Genomic DNA, 25129 nt, shown 5'->3' with positions numbered 1-25129 from the left:
GAGGGGTAGGAGGGAGGCTTCCCATGTGAATCCATGCCAGACCCATGCTGGAGAACAACAGTTACAAGTAAGTAACTTGTTCCTTCATCATGGGGTCTGGCATGGATTCACTTGCTCATGAATACAAGAATACATAGCAGTACACACATGCACAACCACGGGAGGTGGCAAGGCTCATGTTAGGGAGAATTCTCTTATAAGGCTAATTTCCCTAACCTAGTGAGTCCCCCAGCATCTTTGCTGGATTTTTGGGGTTTGTTTTTCCCTCCTAAGTGTCAGACTCTTTTCCTCCCACTCTTAGGCATGATGTGAGGTATGTCTCTGACTTTTTGTGTACTTATGGACTATGGGGTCTTTTACTCCATAGGGCATCATCTGTTTTTTGTGTATGTGTTACACAGCACCCTCAGTGCAGTAACACAGGGGTGTCATAGTGACCCCCAAACATAGACTCCATACCCTGGGACTGACTACTGTCTCCCAGGGCATGTAAAGTCACCATTGACTTTACTAGTCCAAAATTGTTAACAGAACCAGTACAAACCATCATATTGTGGAAGTAATGGAAGGGGATAATTTGATTGCCCCTGGGTCTGTTTCCAAGTGGGCACTGTCCAGTCCCCCCCTTGTCAAGTTTCTGGCTGGTGGCAGTGGTTACCACGCAAAATATTCCACCGGAATATTTCCTATGGGATTTTCCCATTGATTTTAAATGCACCACTTTTTGTTGCAATGTTAAAGATACCACCGGTTTATTTATTTAATATTAAATCAAAGGTTGAGTCTTTTCGCCAGAACTCTTTTCTAAAATGGCGTTCGTGTCCGTCTCTGTAACTCCAACCAAGGTCGGGCCCTTTGTTCCACTTTTTGGCGGGCTTCTCCACAGAAGCCCTCCAACTGGTGCCACTCTGTCTGGGTTCCACAGGATGTGTGGGTGGGGGAATTGGCACCCTGGACTGCGTTGCCTTAGCAACTCAAGTCGCACTCTGTTCTGATTGGCCCAGTGGTGAGCCGCCCGGCTCACCACTTAGCATGTTTGAGTGACAGATAGGCTGTTGAATGGGGGTTTTTCTGCATAAAAGCTGGGCTTTTGGGATTGGAACTCCAGAAGTCGTCACAGGACCTAAGAATCCAAAGAGGGAAGATGCTGAGCCATCTGCAACGACGACACCACCGGTGGAGCCCTGCTGCAACAAACTCACCACTTTCCCAACGACAAGAGAAGATCTTCTGCTGGACGAGTCTTCTTCCTTTGAGCTGGTGGGATCAACCAGTTCGCCCCTTTCGCCTTCCAAAGACGTCTCTTGGTCGAATCGCCTGTGCCAAGCACCCTGGCGGCCGGATAGCCAAGCTTCACCACTTTGACTGCGAATAAAAGGAACACACCTTTTAACCGATGAACTCCGCGGCTGGTTTCATCCATGTGCAGTGCCTCGATACCAAGTGTCCTCCTCGACGAGATCCTCTCTTCCCCTGGTCGAAACAACGAACTGCAACCACTGCCAGGAACAACTGTCACCGCTGGAGCTTCCTCTCTCTTTAAGGTACTGTGTTCTGCCTGGCATGCCTTTCCAAGGATTGCTAAGGTGACCCTTAAATCCTTGGCTTTCCAATTGGGTTCACCCCAGACCTTCTAACTTTACTTCTTGAATCACCCCAACCTCTTTTGAACATTCTGCAAAGACTTTTAGTGCATTTTAAACTGTGTAATCTTGGGCACATTTCGCTTTGTTCCATTTAAAGTGGTCCTGGCCTATGAACTTTGGCTCTACAGTGTATGCTGCCTTAACTCTCTTGCTTTGAACTTCGAAAAGTGTTGGGAACTGTTTTATTTTTATGCCCAGCCTTTTTCTCTCTATTTAACTTTACTATTGGAGTGCCATCTAGGTTACACGCTCACATCTGTTTTAACAAATAGTGGTGTTTTAACTCTGACTTGTCTAGTAGTTATCAAGGGAGGTGTTTATACTTTACCTGACTGTGTTTTAACTTGCTTTTGATTTAGAGTGCTAGTGTATTGCCTAAAGTGTGTTTTAAATAAATAATGATATACTTTTGATACAAAGCTCTGGTCAGTGTTTGTTTGCTCTACTCTGTTTTTGGCCCTATTGTGTATACTCTATATACTGCCCTACTCTTCTTGCGCGAAGTCTGACTGCTCAGCCACAGCTACCAGGTAAATCTGGGTGGTGCAGACTGCTACCAATTGGGTTTACTGCTTACTCCTGTAGTCTTAATCTTTTTGCAGTGTTCCCCAAGGGAACTGCACAGGATTCTGCCTAACAGCTCAACATTAAGCATCTCTTACCTCCTCACCAGGATCACCTTCAAGCGAACAGGTTGCGCAGCACTGCTTGGCCGACTCTGGACTCCTCCCTGGAATCCCGGTCGACGCAGTAGAATCTCGAGAAGGTGTGCGTCGACCTCCACGTAGCAGCCCTGCAGATGTCCAGCAGGGGCACACCAGACAAGAACACCGTGGTAGCAGCGATCTCTCTGGTCGAATGGGCTCTCGGACGGCCGGGCAACCGATGACAGTGCATGATGCAGCCGGAGAGCCATCTGGAAATGGAAGCCTTCGAGAGAGCCTTCCCTTGGTTCACAGGTCCAAAGTTCAGGAACAGCTGTTATGTCTTCCGAAAACTCTTCGTGTGGTCCACGTAGAACTTCAGCGCTCTAGCTACATCCAGCGACTGCAAAGTCCTGTCGGCCGGCGACGAAGGCGATGGGAAAAAGACTGGTAACACCAAGGGCTCGTTGAGATGGAAGTCCGACGGCACCTTGGGCACGAAGGAGGGGTGTATCCTCAGCACCACCCTCGTCTCGTGGAAAGTCAAGTATGGAGGCTTGCAGGAAAGGGCCTGAATCTCTCCCACGCGTCGTGCAGAGGTGATGGCCACAAGGAACGCTGTCTTCCACAACAGGAACTTCAACGGAGCTGAATGCAAGGGCTCAAATGGCGGGCCCATGAACCTGGTCAGCACCACGTTGAGGTCCCACGCCGGGGGCTGGAGCCTTCACCGGCGGGAACGAACGGAACAGTCCTTTCATAAACTCCTTCACCAGGCGATGAGCCCACAGGGACAACCGTCCTGCAGTTCTGGTGTATCGGGAAATCGCTGCCAGATGTATCTTGATGGAAGCGTGCGCTAGTCCAGGTTTGGCCAGCAACAGTAAGTAGGGTAGCACTTGAGGGGCTGTAATCCGTAGAGGGTTGATCTTCTGTGCACGGCACCAGACAGAGAACATCTCCACTTTTGTCCGTAGCACTTGAGAGCTGACTACGACCTGGCCTTTGCAAGAACCTCTCTGCAGTCAGCCAGGATATCGAACCCTCCAAACTCTAGTGCTGCAGGAGCCAGGCCTGCAAGTTCAGCGACTCCGGATCGTGATGAAGAATGGCACCTCCTTCTCTGGAGAGAAGATCTGCGTCCGTCGACAGTTTGACTGGTGGGGACGCTGACAAGTCCAGAAGGTCCGGGACCATAACTGTCTCGGCCACCTCAGTGCAACGAGGATCATCCTGCACCGGGACCTCTTGAGTTGGTGGATGAGCCCGAGCAGCAACGGCAACGGCGGGAACGCATACAGGAACAGGCCGTCCCAGGGGAACGAGAAAGCCTCGCCCATGCTCCTCGGCTGGCGGAACCTGCTGGCGAACCTCTGGCACTTGGAGCTCGTCGCCGTCACGAACAGGTCGATTTGGGGGTTTGCCCCATCGCCGGAAGAGATGATCCACTTGATCCTGGCGTAGTTCCCACTCGTGGCACGCGCGCAGCTCCCTGCTGAGTGAGTCGGCGATGGTGTTTTTTATCCCTGCCAGATGAAAATGTACCAGAAACATCCCCTGGGCAACGGCCCAGTGCCACAGATCCTGGGCTTCCTTGAACAGGGCCGGGGATCTGGTTCCTCCCTGCTTCCGGATGTAGAACATCGTGGTGGTGTTGTCGGTGAAGATCCTCACCACCTTGCCCTTGAGGGACGGGAGGAATGACTTGAGGGCCCAGAACACTGCTCGGAGCTCCAGTATGTTGATGTGGAGCGGCCTCTTCTCCGGGAGCCACAGGCCTCTCGCGTGAAGATCTCCGGTGTGCGCTCCCCACCCCTCCATGGAGGCATCCGTCGTCAACGTCACCTGGTATGCTGGAGTCTGAAAGTCTGTGCCCGCGGCGAGATGCGCGCGGGTGCCCCACCATCGAATTGCATGGCGGAATGCTTCATTGAGCGAGATCTTGTCCTTGAAGCTGTCCGTCTCTTGCGTCCAACGGGCGTCGAGGAACTCCTGCAGAGGGCGCATCCGAAGCCTGCACAGGCGCACCAGATAGATGCAAGAGGACATCCCGAGAAGGGACTTCATGGACCTCACTCTAGCCAAATCCCGTGGCCAGCAGACGCCGTACCTTGCCCAGGATGGCCTGCGTTCTTTCCTCTGACGGCAAGGCCAACTGCGCTACTGTATCGAGCTTGGCTCCCAGAAACAGCGCGATCTGCGACGAAACCAAGTGGGATTTGGGGAAGTTGATGGAGATTCCCAGGTCCATGAGCAGCCGGACGGTCTTTGCTGTGTTTTCTACGGCGAGTTCCCTTGTCCCTGCTCGGATGAGCCAGTCGTCCAGGTAGGGGTAGATGTGGATCCCCTGCAGGCGCGCCGCCACTGATGCTAGGCACTTGGTGAACACCATGGGCGCCGACTTCAATCCAAATGGGAGGGCCTTGAACTGGTAGACTCGCGCTTGGACTACGAACCTGAGAAACTTTCAGTGTCCTTTTAGGATGGGGATGTGAAAGTACGCATCCTCCAAATCCAACGACGATAGGAAGTCGCCCACCTCCAGCTGGCCCAGCACGTGCTGGAGGGTGACCATCCGGAACTGCTGTGCCTTGATGCATTTGTTTAGCCGACACAAGTCCAGGATGGGACGCCAACCTCCTGTCTTCTTTCTGACGAGGAAGTATCTTGAGTATACTCTGGAGCCTCTTTGGGACGAGCTCGATGGCTCCTTTCTTGAGCATCGCCCTTACCTCTAACAGTAGTTGAGGGACGTGGTTTTCCTTCCTGACCACGGGAGGAATTCGGGGGCACTTCTTTAGAAATTCCAGAGTGTGCCCGTGGGCCAGCGCATCCAGCACCCAACAGTCGGTGGAGATGGACTTCCACACGCTGACGAACCTTGTCAGCCGGCCTCCCACCGGGGTGCTTCGGTGGGGGCCCGACGCGACAGCCAGTTCAGTCTTGCTTGGAAGCAGCCTTGCAGCCCTGGTCTCCCTGGCGACGACGGCGAGATCCACTGGACTTGCCTCGTCCCCTGTAGGCTTCTTGTGACGAGGAGCAGGCCGCCTGATGGTAGGTCGAAGAGCCGCCGCCGAATCCTTTGGAGGCACCTTGCTTGCCTCCAGAGTTCCGAAAGGGTGGCCGCCGCTGCTGCAGAACTCCCAAGGCCCGAGCCGTCTGTGTCGGACTTGATGGCCTGTAGCGGCTCATCCACAGTCTTTCCAAACAGATTGTTCCCGTCGAAGGGCATGTCCAAAACCTTGGCTTGCACGTCCTGGCGGAAATCCGTCGCCTTGAGCCACCCCGCCGTCGAAGGCAAACGCTGTTGCCCAACTGGCGGAAACCGTTGTCGGCAATGTCCGTGGCCACATTTATGGCCTGGTCCGACGCCACCTCACCCTCCTGTAAGATCACCAGGGCCTCTGCCCTCTTGTCACCCGGTAGGAAATCCAACAGGGGGCGATCTTGTACCACAATTCCCTGTCGTAGCAGGCCACAATCGCTAGGGCGTTGGCCGCCTTAAATGTCGTCGCCGCTGACGAGATGACTCGTTCCATGGCGTCCAGCTTCTTTCCCTCGCCGTCCGGTAGGGAAGTTGAGGATGAAGCCGATGCCCCCCCCTTTCTTCTTGGCCGCCGCTGAGACGACCGAATCCGGGGTCGGCTGCGCCCTAAGGCACAACGGGGCGGCGTCGGGGACCCGGTACTACTTCTTGTACCGGTCCCTCTTGGCAGGTGCCGTGGACGGGTTCTTGAGGAGGGCTCGTCCCTCGTCCCAGATGTCTGCCAGCAATGGCACCGCGAGGACCGTCTTCCTTTTGGCCTCGCGCCGTTGGTAGAGGAAGCCTGCCTTCCTTCTCCTCAGGGCAGACTTGAAAAAGCTCGGATGCCATGGCAATCATGGCGTGAAAGGAGCCAACCTAGTCGGGTGGGAACACCCGAGGAATCGGAGACCGGAGGCCAGTCCCATAGTCACCGCCATCGTCATCCGTCCCCGTTGTGGCCGTGTCCGTTCCGGTGTTGTCCCTCGGGATCAGGGAAGGCGACAAAGGCTGAGAAGGCCGTGAGGGCTGAAGGGGCACTGGATGAATTCTCCTCCTTTTGTTCGGAGGGCTTCCCGACGGACCCGGTACAGCTGGGTCGTCCGTCGGGGGCAGGGGCAGTCTCGTCCTTATCTCTGTGATTAATGCTTGGATTGCTGTCAAAATGGCCACCGAGTTGTCCTGAGGCTCGGGTTGCGACGGGAGCGACGGTTGTTCCTCCACGGGAACCTCGCCGTCATTGCCACCTTCGCTCTTGTCGTCTCCCTCCTCAGGATTACTCCCGTGGGGCTGGGCCTCTTCCAAATTCTCGGCCAGTTCCTCCTCGGAGCTTGTGTCCATGTACGTGACCGCCACCAACCCCCCTTCTTTTTCCACCGGGGGTCTTCTCGATGGGCCTAAAAGAGGATTCCCTCCACGGAGGCAGGGAAACTCTGGGCCCCGAGGTCACCTCCACTGGGATAGCCTCCACAGGCTTCGCCAGGGCCGCAGTGACTCCCTCGATAGAGACCTTAGCCAGGTGAATCAAGGCCTTCACCACCATGGGCGCACTTGAGGCCTTCACCTTAGGGGGAGGGTCACCGCCTCGCTCCCCCTCGGCCGGTTCCTCCGAGATCGAACGGCCTCTCCAGAAGCTTAGCCGGATTCTCGGATTTTCTCTTTCCCGAGCCAGAGTGTTGGCTCACGGTTGATTGCGTCGGTGAAGGTGCACCCTGCCTGGCAGCCGAGAAGCCCGACCGTTCGGCACTCGCGGTGCTTTGCCTTTTGTTGGGCCCCCGTCGCCGGGGCGCCCTCACAGGTCTTAGAAGACCGGTCGGACTTCTTCTCACCTGCTGGGCTCTTGCCTTCCAGTCAGTTGGAGAGACGGGTCCGGAGATGCCTCATCGTCCGATCCGACATGTTAAAGCAAAACGCAGTCCTTTTCCACGTGCGTTTTGTCCTCGTGGAGGCAGTCAAAGGCATTTCGAATGCTCATCCTCCTTGAACACATTTTGTAGGTTGCATCCCGGGCAGATCCCGAACAGCTTGCCAGGAGTCGAGCTTCCCTTCTCCTGGGCCATGTTCTTCTTGTCCCGAGGTAGGTCTCAGAAACTTCTGGAATCCTCCAAGAAGCGTAACTCGACCAAAACTTCACCCTTGAGGGGCGTAGATAAATCCAAAACGGGTCCCCGTTGATCAGAAGTAGAAACAGCGGAGCTTGAGGCTCGATTAAACCGAAAAATGAGATAAATCTCTTTGAAAAAGCGCAAAACGCAGTAAAAGCTCGAGAGCTATAGCACGAGGATTCCCAACACTTGAGCGTGCGGTAAAAATCTGAGGATGGCTGCCAGGGGCGGGGCTTAGGGAGAGGGCAGTCATTGGCTGGGGGCAGTATGACCCAGAGACCCGTGATTGGTTACTACTAAGAGAGACAGATCAGAAACGAAACTGATACTGATTTTTTCCTTACCGAGGATTCCCAGCCTGACGACAGGGAATATTCATGAGCATGTGAATCCATGACAGACACCATGCTGGAGAAACTGCGTTACTTCTTGCTTGGTGTACACTCCTTTTTTAACTACTGTTGTGTTTCTATCAATACGAGCCAGAGAGGGCCCCTGATACACTTGCAGGATATCAAAGTTAGGTCTCTCATAATTGTGCACTCTTTAATACCACAGCCAGGCATGGCTTATTTTTAGAGAATACCCTGCCACGAGATTGATAAAGGCGGACAATTGTGATCATTTGGATCACAGGTGCAAAATTTAAAATGCTACTGGTTGAAGAGACTGCGTAGCAGCTTTCTGGAATGCAGATATGACCTTCGAACATGCACTGTGCCACTGAAGAGCAACAGCTGCAGATGTCAGGAGGCTGCTCCATTGAAGCCACATGGATGCACTATACTTTTAGCCACATGGATACACTAAACTTTTGTCATGGATCTTTGATGAAAGGGTGTCTGTTTAGCAGGCATTCCATTCGGAAACAGAATTACCTGCATCATTTTATTTTAATACAATGTTTAAACGCTAGAGCTTTCACATACGCACCAGATGGCATTCTGGCACACAGATGTACAATTTCTGTAATTTTTGTTTTTAACTACCTATACTAGAAATCTAAGAAAGCCGATCTGGATGTGAAACGTTTGGTCTCGTTCAATTTCCAAAACTAATGCAAACTAGTTTTAGAATTATTTCAAAATAATTGTTTTAATGACCCAAGTGAAAATAGAACACCTTTGCTTTTATGCAGCAAGTTTACATTTTACTATGTTATTGTTCAAAATGTATTTCGGGCGGTCCTGCTGAGCGGCAACTGACATGGCCGCTTGATTGTGAGGCTCCTGCCCGAAGAAAATCCTGTTGGTAAAATCCTGCATTCTGCCTGTTCTTTTAGCAATCCAGAGCTGGGGAATGTTAGCCGAGGCGGTGATATGCGCCTGGACCTTCTGCTGCAGCTGCAGGTGGTTGCGATCCGCAGATCCGACCCAGTGCTTGCTTATGCACCATAATCTTTGCCATAGGCGACTGCTGACAGCCAATGGCCTGTGTTACTGGGCTCTCCCGGCTCAGCACCGGCCTGATGGTTTGAAACGGGATGCGTGCTGCGCGCCTTGGTGGGCTCAGCGCACGGCCAGTTTGTGGACCCCCGGATTGGGGCTGCTGTGCCTGGAATATCTGATACACTGCGAGGTGGGCCCCATGTGGTGCTCTGTGGATCGGGCCGCTCCATAAACTGATCAGAGGGCCCGGTAATACATTCTTCATCTGCTGTGGCGGATAACGTGCCGGGGAATCCTTGTGGCCTCTGGCTGTCAGACCAGTGAAGGCGATGTGGAGAGAGGCTTACGGCATCGCTGGTAAGCTGTAGCTCTTCCTGGAGACCCGGGCCTGGGGCGGTCCACATTGCAAGTCCCTGACATTTTATGCACTTTACTTGGAGGCACAGTCTTTGTAGGCTGGGAGCCAGTGGCATTATTAGTCTGATTACCCCACTCATGTTTGTGCTCAAAGCTGCTTACATACGGAGAGAGGGTGTAGAAGAGCCCCATTATAGTACTCGGTTATTGGAGCCCATATTAGTCTGGTGCAGCCTGGTGTTGGGTGCCTGACTGGATTGGAGGGTACCTGGTCTTTGTCGAGTGGGGTGGAGTGCTGACCTGGATCCCTTGCTAATATTTGTTAAGCTCTCACGGCTGATCCTCCCGGAGACAGACCTACCTGCCGGGACATTGCAGGTACCGGGAATGACAAAGGGGGCAGTCAAGAAACGCAGCCCAATGGATTCCTTCGCCAGTACTCCTGGCAGAGCACCAATACTACGTCGACAGGCGAGACAGTGACACCTGCCAGGATGGAACCCTTGATGGCTGCAATGCAGTCTAGATCTGCCTTAGTTCACACCAAGCTGGATGACATAGTAGCTTACATTAGCTCCCTTTAGGCCAGGATGGATAGAGAAAGTGGGCGTATCAGCGAAACAAGAATTGGGCAACTTGAAGATACAGTCCTTTCGCACGATCAACTGCTGAAAGGGGTCACGAAAGAGCTGACTACAGTAATAACGAAGTGCAACGACCTCGAGTTGTGCTCCCATCAAAATAATATATGCACAGTGTGAGTGCCGGAGGCAGCAGGGAAGGGGCATATGGAGCAATTTGTGGAGGATCTCCTGAAGTCTCTCTTTGCAGGTGTTATTTTTTCAGCACACTTCCTGGTGGAATGTGCACACCGTGCCCTGGTACCTGCTCCCAAGCCTGGTCATGTGGCTGTTAAATTATCGAAACAGGGACCACATATTGCGTTTGTCTAGAGAAAGGGGCTCGCTCCAATCTGAGACCAGTGCTATTCATGTGTATCCCAACTTCTCGGCTGGGTTCCTGGCTGCCAGACAAACATATGACCCAGTCAAGCAGGAGCAGCAGGTCCAGTATGCGATTTTTTTCCCGTCAAGGCTCCATATTTTCCATGGTGGCAGGGCACATTTCCTTGAGACCCCAGAGGACACTAAGCAGTAGTACATTGAAGCGTCTATTCTCCTTCCCCACACCCCCCGGCCGAAGGCCTCAACCAATACCTGACTGCATTAGTTCTCTGCTGATGGGGGAGAGTTGTGCAGCCTTGTCTCGTACATTGTTTGAGGGCATATGAATGTGTACTAATTCTATTTCGGGCAGCCCTAGTATGTTGAGGTGGCTTGCTGCTCGCACTGTTTTCCTTGGAAGGTTCAAAATATGGTTATGGGGTATACTGTCTGGTTGCGGTTGACTATGCAGGTGTGGGAGGTGGGATTGGGGTTTTACAGGTAATAGTTTGACAGAACGGCTATATTGTGGCAACATGCGGTGCTGGGATTGAAGGGGTGTGGTGAAGAGCGTGAACATGGATAGTCCGGACAATGTAGGGGGTAAACCAGTCACATTTTTTGTGTGGAATGTGAGGGGGGTGAATAATCCGATTAAGGTGAGTAAGATATTGGCCTATATTGCTAGACATCAACCAAAGGTGCTTCTGCTGCCAGAGACTCATGCTTTGGGGAACATCCATGAGGCGTTTGCCTCGAGATGGGATAGCCAAAGATATTGCACTAATTACTCCCCACAGGCTAGGGGCGACCTCACCCAATCCCATTTCAGGATGTGAGTAGGGTGATTGACCCAATGGGCCGATATGTGATAGTGTGATGAAAGATATTTGGCAACGCAGTAGGCCTTGTTAATACCTATGGCCACAATATCGAGGACCCTGTCTTCTATATGCTATATTTGACATAATTGCATGAGCCGTTGATGCCCCCCTCATCTGGGGTGGGGACTTAAATACCATCCTTAATGATGTCCTCGATAGATCCCCCACAGTCCCCCATGCGGGATACGCCACTGCGTAGGTGCTTCATCATTTTATGCACCAGTTGCAGCTGGTTGATGTCTGGCACTGCCTTCATCCAAATGCTAGAGAGTATAACCATTACTCCATTGTACATGACTTGATGTACAGAATTGATTGCTGGCTATTGTCAACTGCTCTGGTCCCTAATTTACAAAGTTGTGAAACTCTACCACGTACGATGTCCGACACCTGGTTGTGTTGTCCATTGATCTCCGCTCACAACAGCGGCCTCGACCTCTCTGGCAGATGTCCCCAACCATGTTCTAGACACTAGCTACCTTATAGGATAGGATGACTTTTTCAGAATGAATGTGGGCTCAATGTCCCGGTGTTCCACAGTGTGGGAGACATTTAAGGTTTGGATATGGGGTGAATGGATATCTGCTTCTGCAGGAACTCTCAAGTCGATTAGGGTTGAATTACGTGAGGTTGAGCAGCACATGAAGCAGCCGGAAAATGAATATGGATTGACCAAGAACTGGGTGCTATTGGGAGTGATTAAAGGGAACCTATTGAAGTTTCTAGAGCTTGCTGAAAAATAAATTAGATATATGGCATAGCCTATGAGGGCTAGAGCATACAGGGAATCAGAGAGACCTGGTAGGACATTGGCTCGGGCAGTAAGAGTGGATAAGGAATTGCAGGCCATTACTGGTATTTGCGGCCAATCTGGGGAGGTTCTAGAGACCAATGATGGCGTTAACAGGGTGTTTAAGGACTACTATGATACGTTATATGTCAACGCAGATGCATGTACTGCTACTGCCTTGGAGGAATACTTGGCTGTTATTGAGCTGCCGGAGCTTCCCCAGGAGGGCAGAATAGCCTTCTATAGTCCAATGTGTGAGGCAATAAATGCGCTAGCTTCAGGTAAGGCACCTGGATCAGACGGACTCGGGTGGCACTGTATAAGAAGTTCAGACAGACATTGACGCCTAGACTGTTGCAGGTGTGAGAGGAGTCGCTGGAGTAAGGGAGTTGCTGCCCTCCCTCAGAGAGCCCATTATTACTGTGCTATTAAAGCCCAATAAACCACTGACGAACGTGGGCCACTATTGGCCTTTGTCCTTAATGTAGATGCAAAAACATTAGGTACTCTCCTTCCGACTACATACATGACACGTCGTGCACCCTGATCAGTCCAGGTTTATTCCCGGTCGATCCACTGCGCTGAACCTCAGGCGATTGTTTCGTATCATGTCCCAGATTAATCAGCAGGCCAGGGTGGCAGCGGCCTCCCTGGATGCTGAGAAAAAGTTTGACTCAGTGTCGTGGAGGTTTCTCTTTCAGGTCCTGAAGCGCTATAGGTTTGGGCAGTGCTTTATTAACTGTGTGCGCTTGATCGATTCAAGGTCAGTTCCCAGGATCCGCACTAATTACATATTCTCACAGGAGTTTCAGTTAGGGAGGGTTACTCGGCAGGGGTGTCCGCTGTCCCCGTTGCTTTTTGCTCTGACCTTTGAGCCCCTGGCAGTGCACATTAGAACATTACATGGGCATTGAGGTTTCTGCATATCAGGCCCCCCGCAGGTCAACTCGTTATATGCAGATGACATCTGTATGTCAGAGACCCAGAGATTAACCTGGGCCCCATGATGGATACTGTCCATGAGTTTAAGGGTATACTCGGAATTTAAAATGAATACATCAAAGTCTGAGCTTTTCCCCACTTACAGAAGCTATGATGGCTCCATCAGATTTAATGGGGATCAAATGGGTTCCTGTACGGTTTAAATATCTGGGTGTAGTGGTCTCCAGATCACAGAAATACTGGTATTCTGATAACCATGCCGGATATCTGCAAAGACTCGGGGCTAACCTTAAGGTGTGGTCTAAGCTTCTCTTCTCACTATATGGTAGACTCTCGTTACTTAAAATGTTTGTGCTCCCCAAGGTACTGTATTATTTCTGTAACGTTCCCATATGCCCAGGAAAATAGTTTTTCACAAGATTAAGGTCACTTGCATTGGAATTTATATGGGGAGGTGGGATGACTAGCATTAGCTGGGAACAACTGGTTGAACCGTATGTGCGGGGTTGGGGGATTGGCTGCGCCTGGTTTTGAGCTATATTACCGAGTGGCGCAGGTGCATTTCGCTAGATACTGGTATACCTCTACAAGTGAGGCGGTTTATGTGGCATTAGAGCCTTACAGGGCGGCTCGCAAAAATTTACAATCAGTGATATTTAGTGACCGGTACGCAGATTCTTGTTCCTTTGATCCAGTGTGCACGATGGTGAATATATAGGAGGCTGGTACTAAGTTCCATACAATAGGCGGGTCCCGCTTTAGAGTTATCCAGGTATACCTCCAACGTTTGATATGGAAATACGCTGGGTCTGGGGGTGGAAATACACTTCACAATTGGGGACATGTTTCCTGATGGCAGATGTGTCAGTTGATTAGTTTTTAACCAGGCTGAACGAAGGTTTCCAAAAACTGTGGCACTACTATCGGATCCAAGTTGCTGCCCGGTGGCTGTGGCCGTCCTTCCCACTTGAACCTGAAACTCCTGAATGCATTGAGGCGATCACGGGAGGGGGGGATGATAGACACATGGTGTCCACGCTGTACTGCAAGATACAGGTGGGGCAGGGATGCAAGAACAAGGCCCATATAAAATGGGAGCAGGATCTAAGCACTGAATTTACAGATGTACAGCGATCTCGATACTGCCAGCTGACTAAAGAAGTGTCTTTGAATGCTGGATACTGACTGATACAATTCAAGATGCTTATCAATTGCATTAGTCCCCCGCCAAACTTGCTAAATTATCTTCGGAAGAGTCCGATGCATGTGTGAAATGTGGGTTTTTCCCTGCCAATTCCTACCATGTGTTTTGGGAATGCCCTCCTGTCAGCGTATATTGGTGGGAAGTGGGTGAGCTCTTGAATGATATTGTGGGGATTCTGCCCGACTTGTCCCCGTTAAAATATTTACTGGGAGATATAGGCAAGGTGCCGGTGGTTACCAGAAGATTAATGAATCTGGCTTGCATGGTGTCCAAAAAATGTATTCAACGCCGGTGGAAGTCGGTGCTTGCCCCTACTTGCGAGCAATGGAACAAAAACTTGGTGTATACAAGTGAGAGGGAGAAGACATTCATAGCTATGGTGGATGCCGGCCATAAGACATTTGGGCCCCATTTTGCGCATACCTGGGCCGGGAGGAGAGCCAATTGACGGGGTAATAAGGAAGGCTGCATTGAGCAGCGCATTGGGATCTCCAACGCTGGTTAATGTACAGATGTCACTCATGTTTTGCTGTCAACATATGTACTTCCATTTGGTAATGCTGTACCGTCTATCTAATGTTGCTTGAAATTAACATTCAAAAAAAATATATTTTGGCATTTTTGTGAATTTTGAATGATGGGGTATTCACAATTGGTACGTTATATGGGAAGATCTAAAAGTTTGTAAATCTATTGATTTTTTCCTGGCTTGAATACATTTGTGCTCGAATTATTTGGCTCAAATGCTTTTGATGAAACTTCCCCTACTTGCCCCTGACCAACCAATACTGCCTAACCCCGAACTCGCCATCTACATTTTTCAGGGAAAATTAGAGCAAAAATGATTTGAGCAGTTTTTGCGCGACCAACAGCTACTTCCATCCAAAACATTTGCACAACACATAAGGACAGGATTCTCCCTTTCAATCTCATTAATTTAGCAGAAAAGCTTCTGCTACAGATGTGTCTGCAGTAATGCACTACACTGTAATAAAGGAATGTGTTTGTTAAAAAGGTAAATGGAAAGTTATAGAACAATTTGCATCCCCCGTCCCCCTGGGACATTTGCCATTCCTCCCCATGGAGGCCCGTCGACAGCGGGAAACCATGCTCGCTACCACCCTGGCAACGCTCCAGAGCTGGGATAAAGTTTGTGCGCAAAGGGGATTTAAAACAAGCCTGGCTCCACACTCACGTATTACCCAAAACCCAGCATTCACCCGAGGTCTACAAGTTAGAGCCTTCCAGCTCTGGACCTCCGGAGAACTCTCGATATTGCGAGATCTCTATGGCGACATGGGGCCCCTTACCTTCATTGAGTAAGAAGTTGTTCAACCTGCCAGAATCAGAACGATTTCTTATGCCCAACTGCGCTACTGACTGACTAACTAACGCTGCGGTACGGCGGGCGGGATCACGTCCCCCATCAGGCATAGAACTTAAAGTACTAGAAGGTCAAAAAACACATAGAATTTCAGCATGTTGTAGGCTCCTGGAAAGTGCTATGTCAGAGGAGAAGCTCCCTTAGATGGCAGCATAGGAAAAGGAATTGAGTCTGGAAATTTCAAGCAAGTCCTGGGTGAGGATATGGATCAGTAATCAAAAAAACTTGTGCTACACCCTTGTGAAGGAAGGGGCGCTCAAGTTGTGCTTCCGCTCGTATCTGTCCCCGCAACGCTTCCATGCTATGAACACTTCCTACTCTGACAGATGCTGGCACGGATACAGGCAGCTGGGTGACCTAGCTCATATGTGGTGGCACTGCCCTGTAATTCAGATGTTCTGGTTGGAGGTTCGCTCCAAAATCAAAGATCATGGGCACCCTGCTCCCAGGGATCCACTTGTCCTACTACTGGGGGATGCCCCCCGAGGATGGCTCTTTCCCTATGTCAGGACCCAGGGCAGAACTGACCTCCCAACTGCTTATGGCTGTCTGAATCACACGAGCAAGTCTCTGGAAGGTGTAAGAGGGACCATACATTTCTTACTGGTGGGCGAAGGTTTGGAAATTTTTGGGGATGGAGAAACTCCCAGCCCTAGCTGAGGGACAAATGCCTAAATTCCCACATATATGGGGGCCTTTCCTGCAACATGTAGCAGACAAAGAGCAGATGTTTTTCCAGCCTTGACTTTTGAAGCACCTCACTAAGCCATGATCTAATAAGGGCCGAATCTTCAGGAACACTCCCCACAAAGATCAAGGCAGGGCCCCATCCTGTCCGCAATGTGCTACTTCCTTTTTTTCCCGCTCCCTTTTCCTTCTTCTCTTCTCTCTTCTCCTTTCCATCTCTACTCCTTTTTCATATTCTCCTTTTGATGATTAAATGGCTGTGTTAAGCATTGCAGTTATACATTTACAAAATCAAATTTTTCGATGTAATCCGGTTTCTGGTCCTTGCAGTTCATAAAGTGTTATTTTTGTATTGTGTTCATCGAAATTTCAATAAAAAATAAATGTTTAAAAAAAAAGGCAAAAAAAGACGTACCTTTCTTTCTTTTAATAATTGCTTGTAGCCACTGGCACCTAGTGATAATAAGGTAATGAGAACATCTAACGAAGGTGAAGCTGACGCCCGACCTGAAACAATAATATACAAATGGTTTTCAATAAAATAAATACATTTGTGATATTCTAATAATCATAAAACAAATATATTTACCTGGATACATTTTACTAATCGCTTCTATAAAGGAATCATTGAAACCAGCGACAATGGCCCCTCCTACTGGAACCATGAAGTTCTTGTCCAAGCTCTGAACAAAAGCATCTATTCTGCCCAAACGAGAACCCTAAAAAGAGAAACTCCACATTAGAGTGACCATACTCAACTGTTGGCAAGAAGGTTATGCATCATGCAATACAGTTTGTTTGTCTGCCACATGGCTTTGAATGAATAGGACCTAAAACTGTTCGTATTTCCAGATATGGACTTGTGGCGTGGGTCCTTTATCGGTGGCTATGACTTTTTGTCTGGCATTGCACGTGTGCTAATCCCCAGCAACACACTCCCTGCTCCCGCCTTCCAACACAATAGGTTGAAAGGGCTAAAACAAAGGTGTGGGAGCACAAACATGCTACTTTTAACCCTCATGCTATCCTATCAAATGGAGTACACTGATGGTTGTCAAAACTAGCATTGCCAATGACAACAGTTTGGGCTTTTGTGTAGGTATGGGAAAGGCACTTGCTAGGCACAGCCATAGTGGTATTAACTAAGCAAAGTTGGTAGCAGGTGCATCTAATAGCAGTGCCTGACAAAAGCTTAAAACATAGCCACAAGCCAAAAATGATGCTTATCAATGCTTTTTTAAAACAGGACTTTGTTTATAACAGGACTTTCGTGAAGGACATGCAGGGTGTTTATATATCAAGTGGCTGAAGGAAGGCCTGGTAAGACATTTATATTATACCAGTAGTGCATGTACAACACCAATTGAGTCATTAACTCTCGGAAGACTGCTTTGAACAAACACTGGAAGGCACATTGAATGCAAAGCCTGATGGTAAGGCTTGATTAAAGCAAGCTCTTTAGTGGAGTCTTCTAATGAGCGACAATAGTTTTCTGTCTACGGAAATTGCAAGTTCTGCCAAGAAACAAACCAAAAGTGGAGAAACCTTACCCAGATAGTGACTTAAAATATCACCCAAGGTGATATCTGCTATGAAATGACCTGTAAACCGAAGGATGTTGGCACATTTCAACAACTGAACATTACCAAAGAGAAAAACCAAACTGTGTTTGAGAAGCAGTTGTGTTCACGCACTCCAAGCACACGCCCCAACTTTAATACTATGTTCTTTAATCATACAGTTGTAGCTGCTAGTCATTTGAACCATGTAAAACTTACAATAGGATGGCTTTTCTCGAGCGGAAACGTCACATATAATTACATTCCAGATAACATTTCCCTAGGACCATGTGCTTTTAACATTGCTTGGTTTAATGAGGTTTCCTTTGCAGCCAGGATTTCATGGAATGAGATGATCAATTTTTGAATCTATATGGTTATCCCCAGACTGATTCAAATACACTTTTGTTATCCGAATCAGAGGTTTTGGCTCTTGCATATTCATTGGTGAGAGTTTAGGGATTAGGTGCTGGGGGCTATAAATCGTTGATTAAGTTATCATGTTTAGTAGGGAAAGGGTAGAATCATACCTCTCAAGTCTTAGAGACTGCTCCTAGATAGGCAAGCTACGAGAAAAGCAGCCCTGCACAATCAAGCTATTGATCATCAGTTGCTGAAACATAACCTGGGCTGTAATGCAGTTGAAGGAATGTGCTGTTTTAACTGACCATTCCCAGTCTATTAAAAATCGCATTCAAAGTTTGAAAGACTTAATGCAACAGATAACCCAATAACATACCGGGAATTCGTGGGATTTGACGTTTTCTTGGATTCCAGATATTGGAAAAACTTTGTGTTATGCCTTTGTTTGCATTTATATAATTATTTTAATTTTCTGCCGTTGTATTCAATGTATTTTTAGTTTAGTTATGATGTTTCGTCTGTTTCAGAAGCCGACTTTAGTGCCACTGAGTTATGGAAGTCAAATGTCCAAGGGTGGATTGAAATGCTTTCGACTAAAACATGACATTTTGGGTGCTCCTAGAGCCATAATGGACATTGTCTTCAGGCCTCAGTGAAAGCTGCATTTGATGTTAACTCATAACATGGTTTGTATTATTCCACTGGCAAACATATTTTCTTGATTCTGCATTGCTTCAAGGACTGTTTTGAAAAAGGTGCCAGATGTTACTTAACGTAGCAAGGGAATCTTGCAAAGCTGAATAAAAGTTATGGGGCATTTTTCGCGCTTTCATGAGAAAGGGAAGTGTTTTGCCTCTTGTGGTTGCCATGGGTCGCTCCGGCCGGGGGCAGATGGGAACCGTCAAAAGGTAGAGACCTTGAAAGCCAGAAAGTTCTGGAAAATGCGATCACGCATTTTCGGATGGTTTGAAATGGGGGGCACCAGAGCAGTCAGGCAGAAAGCTTCTGTGGAAGAGTGGACGCACTGCTTACATGCACGTTGATGCAAAATCTCTCTGCTTGCCTGTTTTGGGGCTTTTCAGTGCATTCCTGGCGGGATGAGGATTTCTTTTGTGGCTGCTTCAACAGTGAAGTATTTTTAAACTTTGTACATTCCTTTTATGTGTAGTAATTAAACATTAATTTATTGTTTTTATTGCATTTATTCATTCGTGTATGCTTTTTGTGAGTCAAGGGCCGCCAAGAGCCATTTTGTAGTTCAGTTGAGTGTTACATAATTGCCCTTCAGTCTCTAAGAATTTCTTCATTTTGTGTGCTGGGGCTGTGAAATATTTTCTGTGCACTTTTGAAGCAAAACAATACACCCCTCAAATTCTCAACTAAACACAACAATATGTCTACAGCACAGCAAACCACATACACTTCACTACACCACAACAACGAAACAAAACACATAGCCTCATCCAACAGCACATGAACACACCTATGCTCAGTGAACAATGTCAACCGATCTAAAGCTGCCAACACCACAGCAGAGCTCTCTTGCTCTCTCTCCCGGTCAGTCCTACTAACTTACCTACCTACCGCCTTGCTTTACAGATCCATAAAAGCACCAAGAAATTACACAGGTGGCAAAAGTGTGCAGTACAAAAACCTTGAGATTAAGACTCATGAACATATGGACAATTTATTTCCAATGTTTGTTGTTTCGTTATAGGGGAAGACATCCAGAGTGGTTTATAGTGATAGTATCAAAAATAAAGCATCGACAAACAAAGTTTTTGAAAAAAAAGCATCTAAAGTAAAAATATCGACAACACATTGAAAGAATGCAAAACGTAATTCCATCGCAACCAAAGCTTCATACATAGTAAGTAATTAGACTGAGTACAAAATGAGAAGTGCATTTTCCGGCAAAATTGTGCACATTCTGATGGGGGGGTCCCCCCACCCCCCTAACCCTCCCAACCCTCGAACCACCTTCCACGAACACACAAAATATTCAGACTACCAAAACATCATAATACTTGAAATACCAATCAACTAAGGGTTAAAACACAGAACAGACCACGAGTAAAGAACCTTATGTAAACAGTGACACACAGCTGACGGTTGAAAACAAAGTGACCGTGTGACAGAAACAGAGAACAAAGACACCTACTAAGAAGAAAGTAATACTGCGTGACAGAAAAATACAGGTAATAGTAATGAATAATGTCAAAAAAAGAATGACAACATTAAATGCGTGACCTATAAGTAGTACATGCGACAAAAATTGACCATCATTTTGCATATTTCAGATACGAGATGACTGACATGATCGAGTAGGTCAAGTTGCAGATGGGAGGAAACCAGTTAATATAGCGAGGCTACACATACAGTCACAAAATGGTACAAAAAGAAAAAACATACTGGAAGTGTACAGAATACCACAAGACAAAGTGTATGGGAAGAGCATTTACTGAAGGAGAGAATATAAAAAGCAGCGGGGAGCATAATCGCATGCCCGACCGAACGGCTATACTAATAAAAAAGACTCTAAATGAAATTAAAAAAACAGCTGATGAAAACCCGAATGAGGCAAGTGGATCGGTAATAGGTTGAACATGTGACAACATCCCATTACATGTTGCAGCTCAGATGCCAGAAACCAAACTAATCCAGCGTCGCATAAACAGAAAAAAACAACTGAAGGAAAACCTGCAGATGGCACCGCGAACATATGAAGAAATAGAAATTCCAGCAATATTTTTAAAAAAACTGACAAGGGTGAACAGTTTCACTTCACAACAATAGAAATGAAAAACGAAAAGATACTAATATATACAACAAACGATTACTTATCATACCTTGGAAATTCGAATGTATGGCATGGCGACGCAACTAAAGCATGTCCTCACCCGTTTCAGTTTTATAGTGTGCACGGCACCAGAAACAAGACACTTCTATCACTAGTATATATATTAATGCCAAATAGAACAGAAGAAATATACAGATCTATATTTGGGAAAGGAGGCAATTCCGGATAAGAAGCCTACAACCATAGTAATGGACTTCAAACAGGGACAAATCAAAGAATTCAAATCAATATACACCGACACAAACATCCAGGGATGTTTTTTTCCACTTTAGCCAGGCCACTTGGCAAATAATTCAAAAACTGGGCCTCCAATCCAAATATCGAAAACAGCGAATTCCAACACAGCATTAAACAATTATTTGCATTGGCATTTGTAAAGGAGGAACAGGTGATTGAATATTACGAAAAATTGACACAGACTACTACAAAATTAATGAACATTTTACAGATTTACTGGACTACATCGAAAGCACCTGGGTAGGGCAACTGACACGAAATGGAACAAGGAGACGGCAAAATATGCAATTTCAATATGGAACTGCTACCTAGCAGTCAAAGAAGAAAGAGCAAGAACCAACAACATGCTAGAGGGGTGGAACAACAGAATAAATAAACAATTCAAAATAAGCAACCCAAATCTCTGGCATTTTTTAAAGCACCTAAAGATGGAACAATCAGCCCAAGAATTTAAAATAGCTCAAACCATTTTGCTGGAACATACCATGCAAAAAAAAAAGTACAGAGATTATGAGGAACGTGTACTAACTGTAGTAAACAGATTTGAAACAATGGATGCTATTAGCTATTTAGAAGCCCTGGCATATAACCTAAAACGTTAAAAAAAGTAAATACTCACCAAAAAAGTCCAGTTTCGCCAGAATTATCCAATCCAAGGAATCCAAAATACAGAATCCGCTCCAAGAAGTAGAATCCAACCACCAAAAAAAAAAAAAAAACGAAACCCATCCAGTTTTGGAAAAAACAATCCAAAATCCAGCCAAGTAAAAAAACATAATCCAATTCACGATGCTGAATTCAAAATCCAAGGAAAAAAAACAGTCCAAGAACCAGCAAAATAAAAATATAATCCATTCCACGATGCAGAATCCAAAATCCAATTAAAAAAAAAATCCAGGAACCAGTAAAGTAAAAAAACATAATCCAATCCACAATGCAGAATGCAAAATCCCAGAAGAAACCAAAATCCGCTGAAAAAAAGCCACTTTTGTTGAAAAAAAGAGAATGCACGATCCAACCATGAAAAAAATCCAAAAACCAATCCAAGTTCCAACAGAAAAAAATGCGATCCGAATAAAAAAAACATCCAAAAAAGGAGAGCTCCAACCGACCCGACCGACGCGAAGAAACAAACTTACAAAATGGCGTCCACGTACGCATTACGCACACGTCATACGTTGGACAACATTACCATACAAATAAAGAAAAGCAAAAATAATACAAAAATAATACAAGGGCGCCATCTACCGGTGAAATAAATTACACAGTTACAATAGCTTAGCTTTAGATTAGAAATTGCAAACATTAGTTACCAAAATAAATATATAATTCAATAAAATAAGTTATAAATTGTTAATTGTTATGTTATAATTCAAAAAGCATTTGAAATAAATACATTTTGTAAAATAAATAAACTTGTAAACAAACAAGCCTACCTTGATTTTTTTCACATATGTATAGACTTTCATTTCGATATCATAATCAAATTCTTTTCAAAGGAATGACTATTCGAAAGAATGGCTTTTCGAAAGAAAGTATTCTCAAGTTTTGTTTTTCGAAAGTTTGTGCTTCGAAAAAATAACCGCATACCATCCACAGCATAAGGAACAGACATGCTCAAGGATTGATGACTTGGGCCACAAATTGAATCAGAGCATGAACTACAATTGATGTTTAGGCTGCTCTAGAAAGCCAATGAGTTGTGCAGTACATAACCACAAGCCGCTGATGAATTTCCTAGAATGTTAGACACCTAAACTTTAAGGAAAGAAACATGTGGGGCATATATCTGTTTTAATATATATGTTTTTTATGAATTAAGTATGAATTCGGTATGTTCAGAATAGTATGAATGGTATGAGAGTATAGTAGTGCTTTGAATGAGGTATGTCCAGTGTGAAATTACACAGCACTAATCACTTGAGTAGGAAGCAATACATTTTTTCCTATTTGCTGTTGTGTTTTGCACTGACCACTCGAGCTGAATTATGGACAGTTATGGAACTGATGGCTAGTCAATCATTGCCATGTTTCTAAATGTGTAGTTTAACTATTAAAATATTAATTTTTTGCTAACTTGGCTTGTCAGTTTGTGTTCAATGCCTAGAGGAAGGTAGGAAATGTGAATGTCTTCCCGCAATAACGAATCCCCTAAACCACAAGCGTATTGTGTTTGTTGACTAAAGGTTATTCACCTTTTTGAAGGAACCGCTTTGTGGTATGTTTTCCCTTAGGCCTCTCAAAGTTGGTTTTTGTACAAAAACCTTTAACATAACATGTCAAAGGAAGTGGATGAAGCTTTTGCCTCCATTAAGCAAGATTATCAGAAACCTTTTCTACTGTTTAGTGACAAACTGACGTTTTTTCCCAAGGCGTGCTGGCTCAAATGCATGGTGAAAAGCAAGGCCTGTATCATACCAGAGTATGTATTTTGAACCTGTGGCCATTGGTTTACCAGCGTGCAGGTGAGCAGTTGCTGGCATGGTACTGCTGGTAGAAAAAGCAGATATAATGGTTCAGTGCCACCCAGTAACCATGGCAGTGGCATACACAGTCCTCGCCCCTTCTGCTCAAGGGAAAGAACTAACAAATCTTTAATTCCCGACTCACCAAGTATGAGAGGTTTCTCATCTCTGCTGCTGATGTCACTCTTATCCGATGTACTGTTTTGAATCCTGACTTTCTGCTTCTGACTCCCCAGAATAGGAAACTACATGCCTACTTTCTGGTAGCAGTAAACCAATTGTCCGCCGTGCAGATTTCAAAGATATCCCTTTGAAAAATCCTGACCTAATCCTCTTTGTAGATGGCTTGTTCACGAGATCAGAAAGAGGGGGGTCTGGTGTCTGGGTATTGGAAGGAAGACACGGTATCAACAGTAAGACAGACAAGTGACCACAGCTCAAGGGTGTTTAATGAACTTCAATTAGGTTTGAAAAACGCCTATCTAATCCTAAATCTAAAGATGGGAGCAAGCTACGACCATCAAATAATAACGCAATCCTAGTGGTGTCTTGTAAAAATAAAAGGACCTACACTAATAAAACTATTGCCAATCATTACATCTAAATACAAATAGTGTGGGAAACAATGTTATGCAAAAGAAAAATGTTCAAGAAATTATATGTCGGGACATTCAAGCCATTGGCTTCTGTGTGAAAGGTTGTTCTCCCAAGGAGACCCCAAGAATCCCTTATTCAGGTGGCCAGGGAAGGGCTGGTGCTCTCAGAACCCAACCCTGGGGGGGTGGACGAGCGAGGATCACCTGGGTAGGGGAACCCGGGGCTATGCTTGGGGGAATACCCCAGGTAAGACACAGTATCCGCGTCCTTGCAACACCGTTTTACCATACTACATGGTAGGTTATTTAGGAACACAACACCACCCCCATCTCGACACAGACACTTTCTCACAGGCAACTCACTGTGAGCAACAGGCCTATCCCCCTTTCTCAACAGTAATTTCGCGGATTTTCCTAAACTTACTAGTGAAAACTACAATCTCCATAATTTCTCCCCTCTGTTTCCTGAAGGCAATGAGAGGAGGAGGAGAGAGATTGGAGGATGAAGATTTCCAACAGGGATCCACAGAAAACAGACTCACCTTTTAAAGCCGAATGTCCCATTAATGAGGCCAGGCTAAGTCAGGCCTCCCTCTTTAATTACTCACACCTGACTCCACTTGTCTCTCCCAGGCAGCATAAAAGGCAGAGCAGAAAACCACACTTTGAGCGAGTCGGGGATGCTGGAAGGTGCCGGAGAGAACCCTGGTGAGCTGCAGAAGTCCTGGAAGACCTAGAGGAGGAGGAGAACCGCCCAAACGCTTGCCCTGCTATTTGAGAGAAGACTGCAGGGTGGAGGAGAGCTGTACTTCCAGAAAGCAAGACCTGGGGCAGCTGGGATGGCCTGGCAGTACCTGTGGCAGACCTCCCCTGGGGCCAGGCAGGCAACCCAGGTACATGAGGGACAGGAGGTAAGACCCTGCCCTCAATGAAACATCCCCTTTTGACTCCTACAGCTCCCAAGACATGGAATGCCGTGTTGGGGAGCAGTGAAGTGGAAGCAACATTCTTACAAGTGCATTCTGGGACTGTGAGTCTAAAAACCTATTTTT

At 46.9% G+C, this 25129-nt stretch overlaps 1 protein-coding gene across 3 annotated transcripts in view; it reads right to left on the bottom strand.

Moving 5' to 3' along the window:
• SEPSECS (Sep (O-phosphoserine) tRNA:Sec (selenocysteine) tRNA synthase) overlaps positions 1–25129 on the bottom strand; it is a 1182953-nt gene that overhangs the window by 449322 nt on the left and 708502 nt on the right. For all 3 annotated transcript variants that reach the window (XM_069631868.1, XM_069631867.1, XM_069631866.1), the window contains exons 7-8: positions 16587–16716; positions 16413–16504 (exon numbers count right to left, since the gene is read on the bottom strand). In XM_069631868.1, coding sequence (XP_069487969.1) covers positions 16413–16504; positions 16587–16716 — 222 coding nt within the window. The remainder of the gene's footprint in view (positions 1–16412; positions 16505–16586; positions 16717–25129) is intronic.

This window comes from Ambystoma mexicanum, chromosome 6q (assembly GCF_040938575.1).
Source record: "Ambystoma mexicanum isolate Mex_15411 chromosome 6q, UKY_AmexF1_1, whole genome shotgun sequence".
Classification (NCBI taxonomy): domain Eukaryota; kingdom Metazoa; phylum Chordata; class Amphibia; order Caudata; family Ambystomatidae; genus Ambystoma; species Ambystoma mexicanum.
The sequence above is the reverse complement of the archived record's forward strand: the minus strand, read 5'-3'. Positions and strand labels throughout refer to the sequence as shown.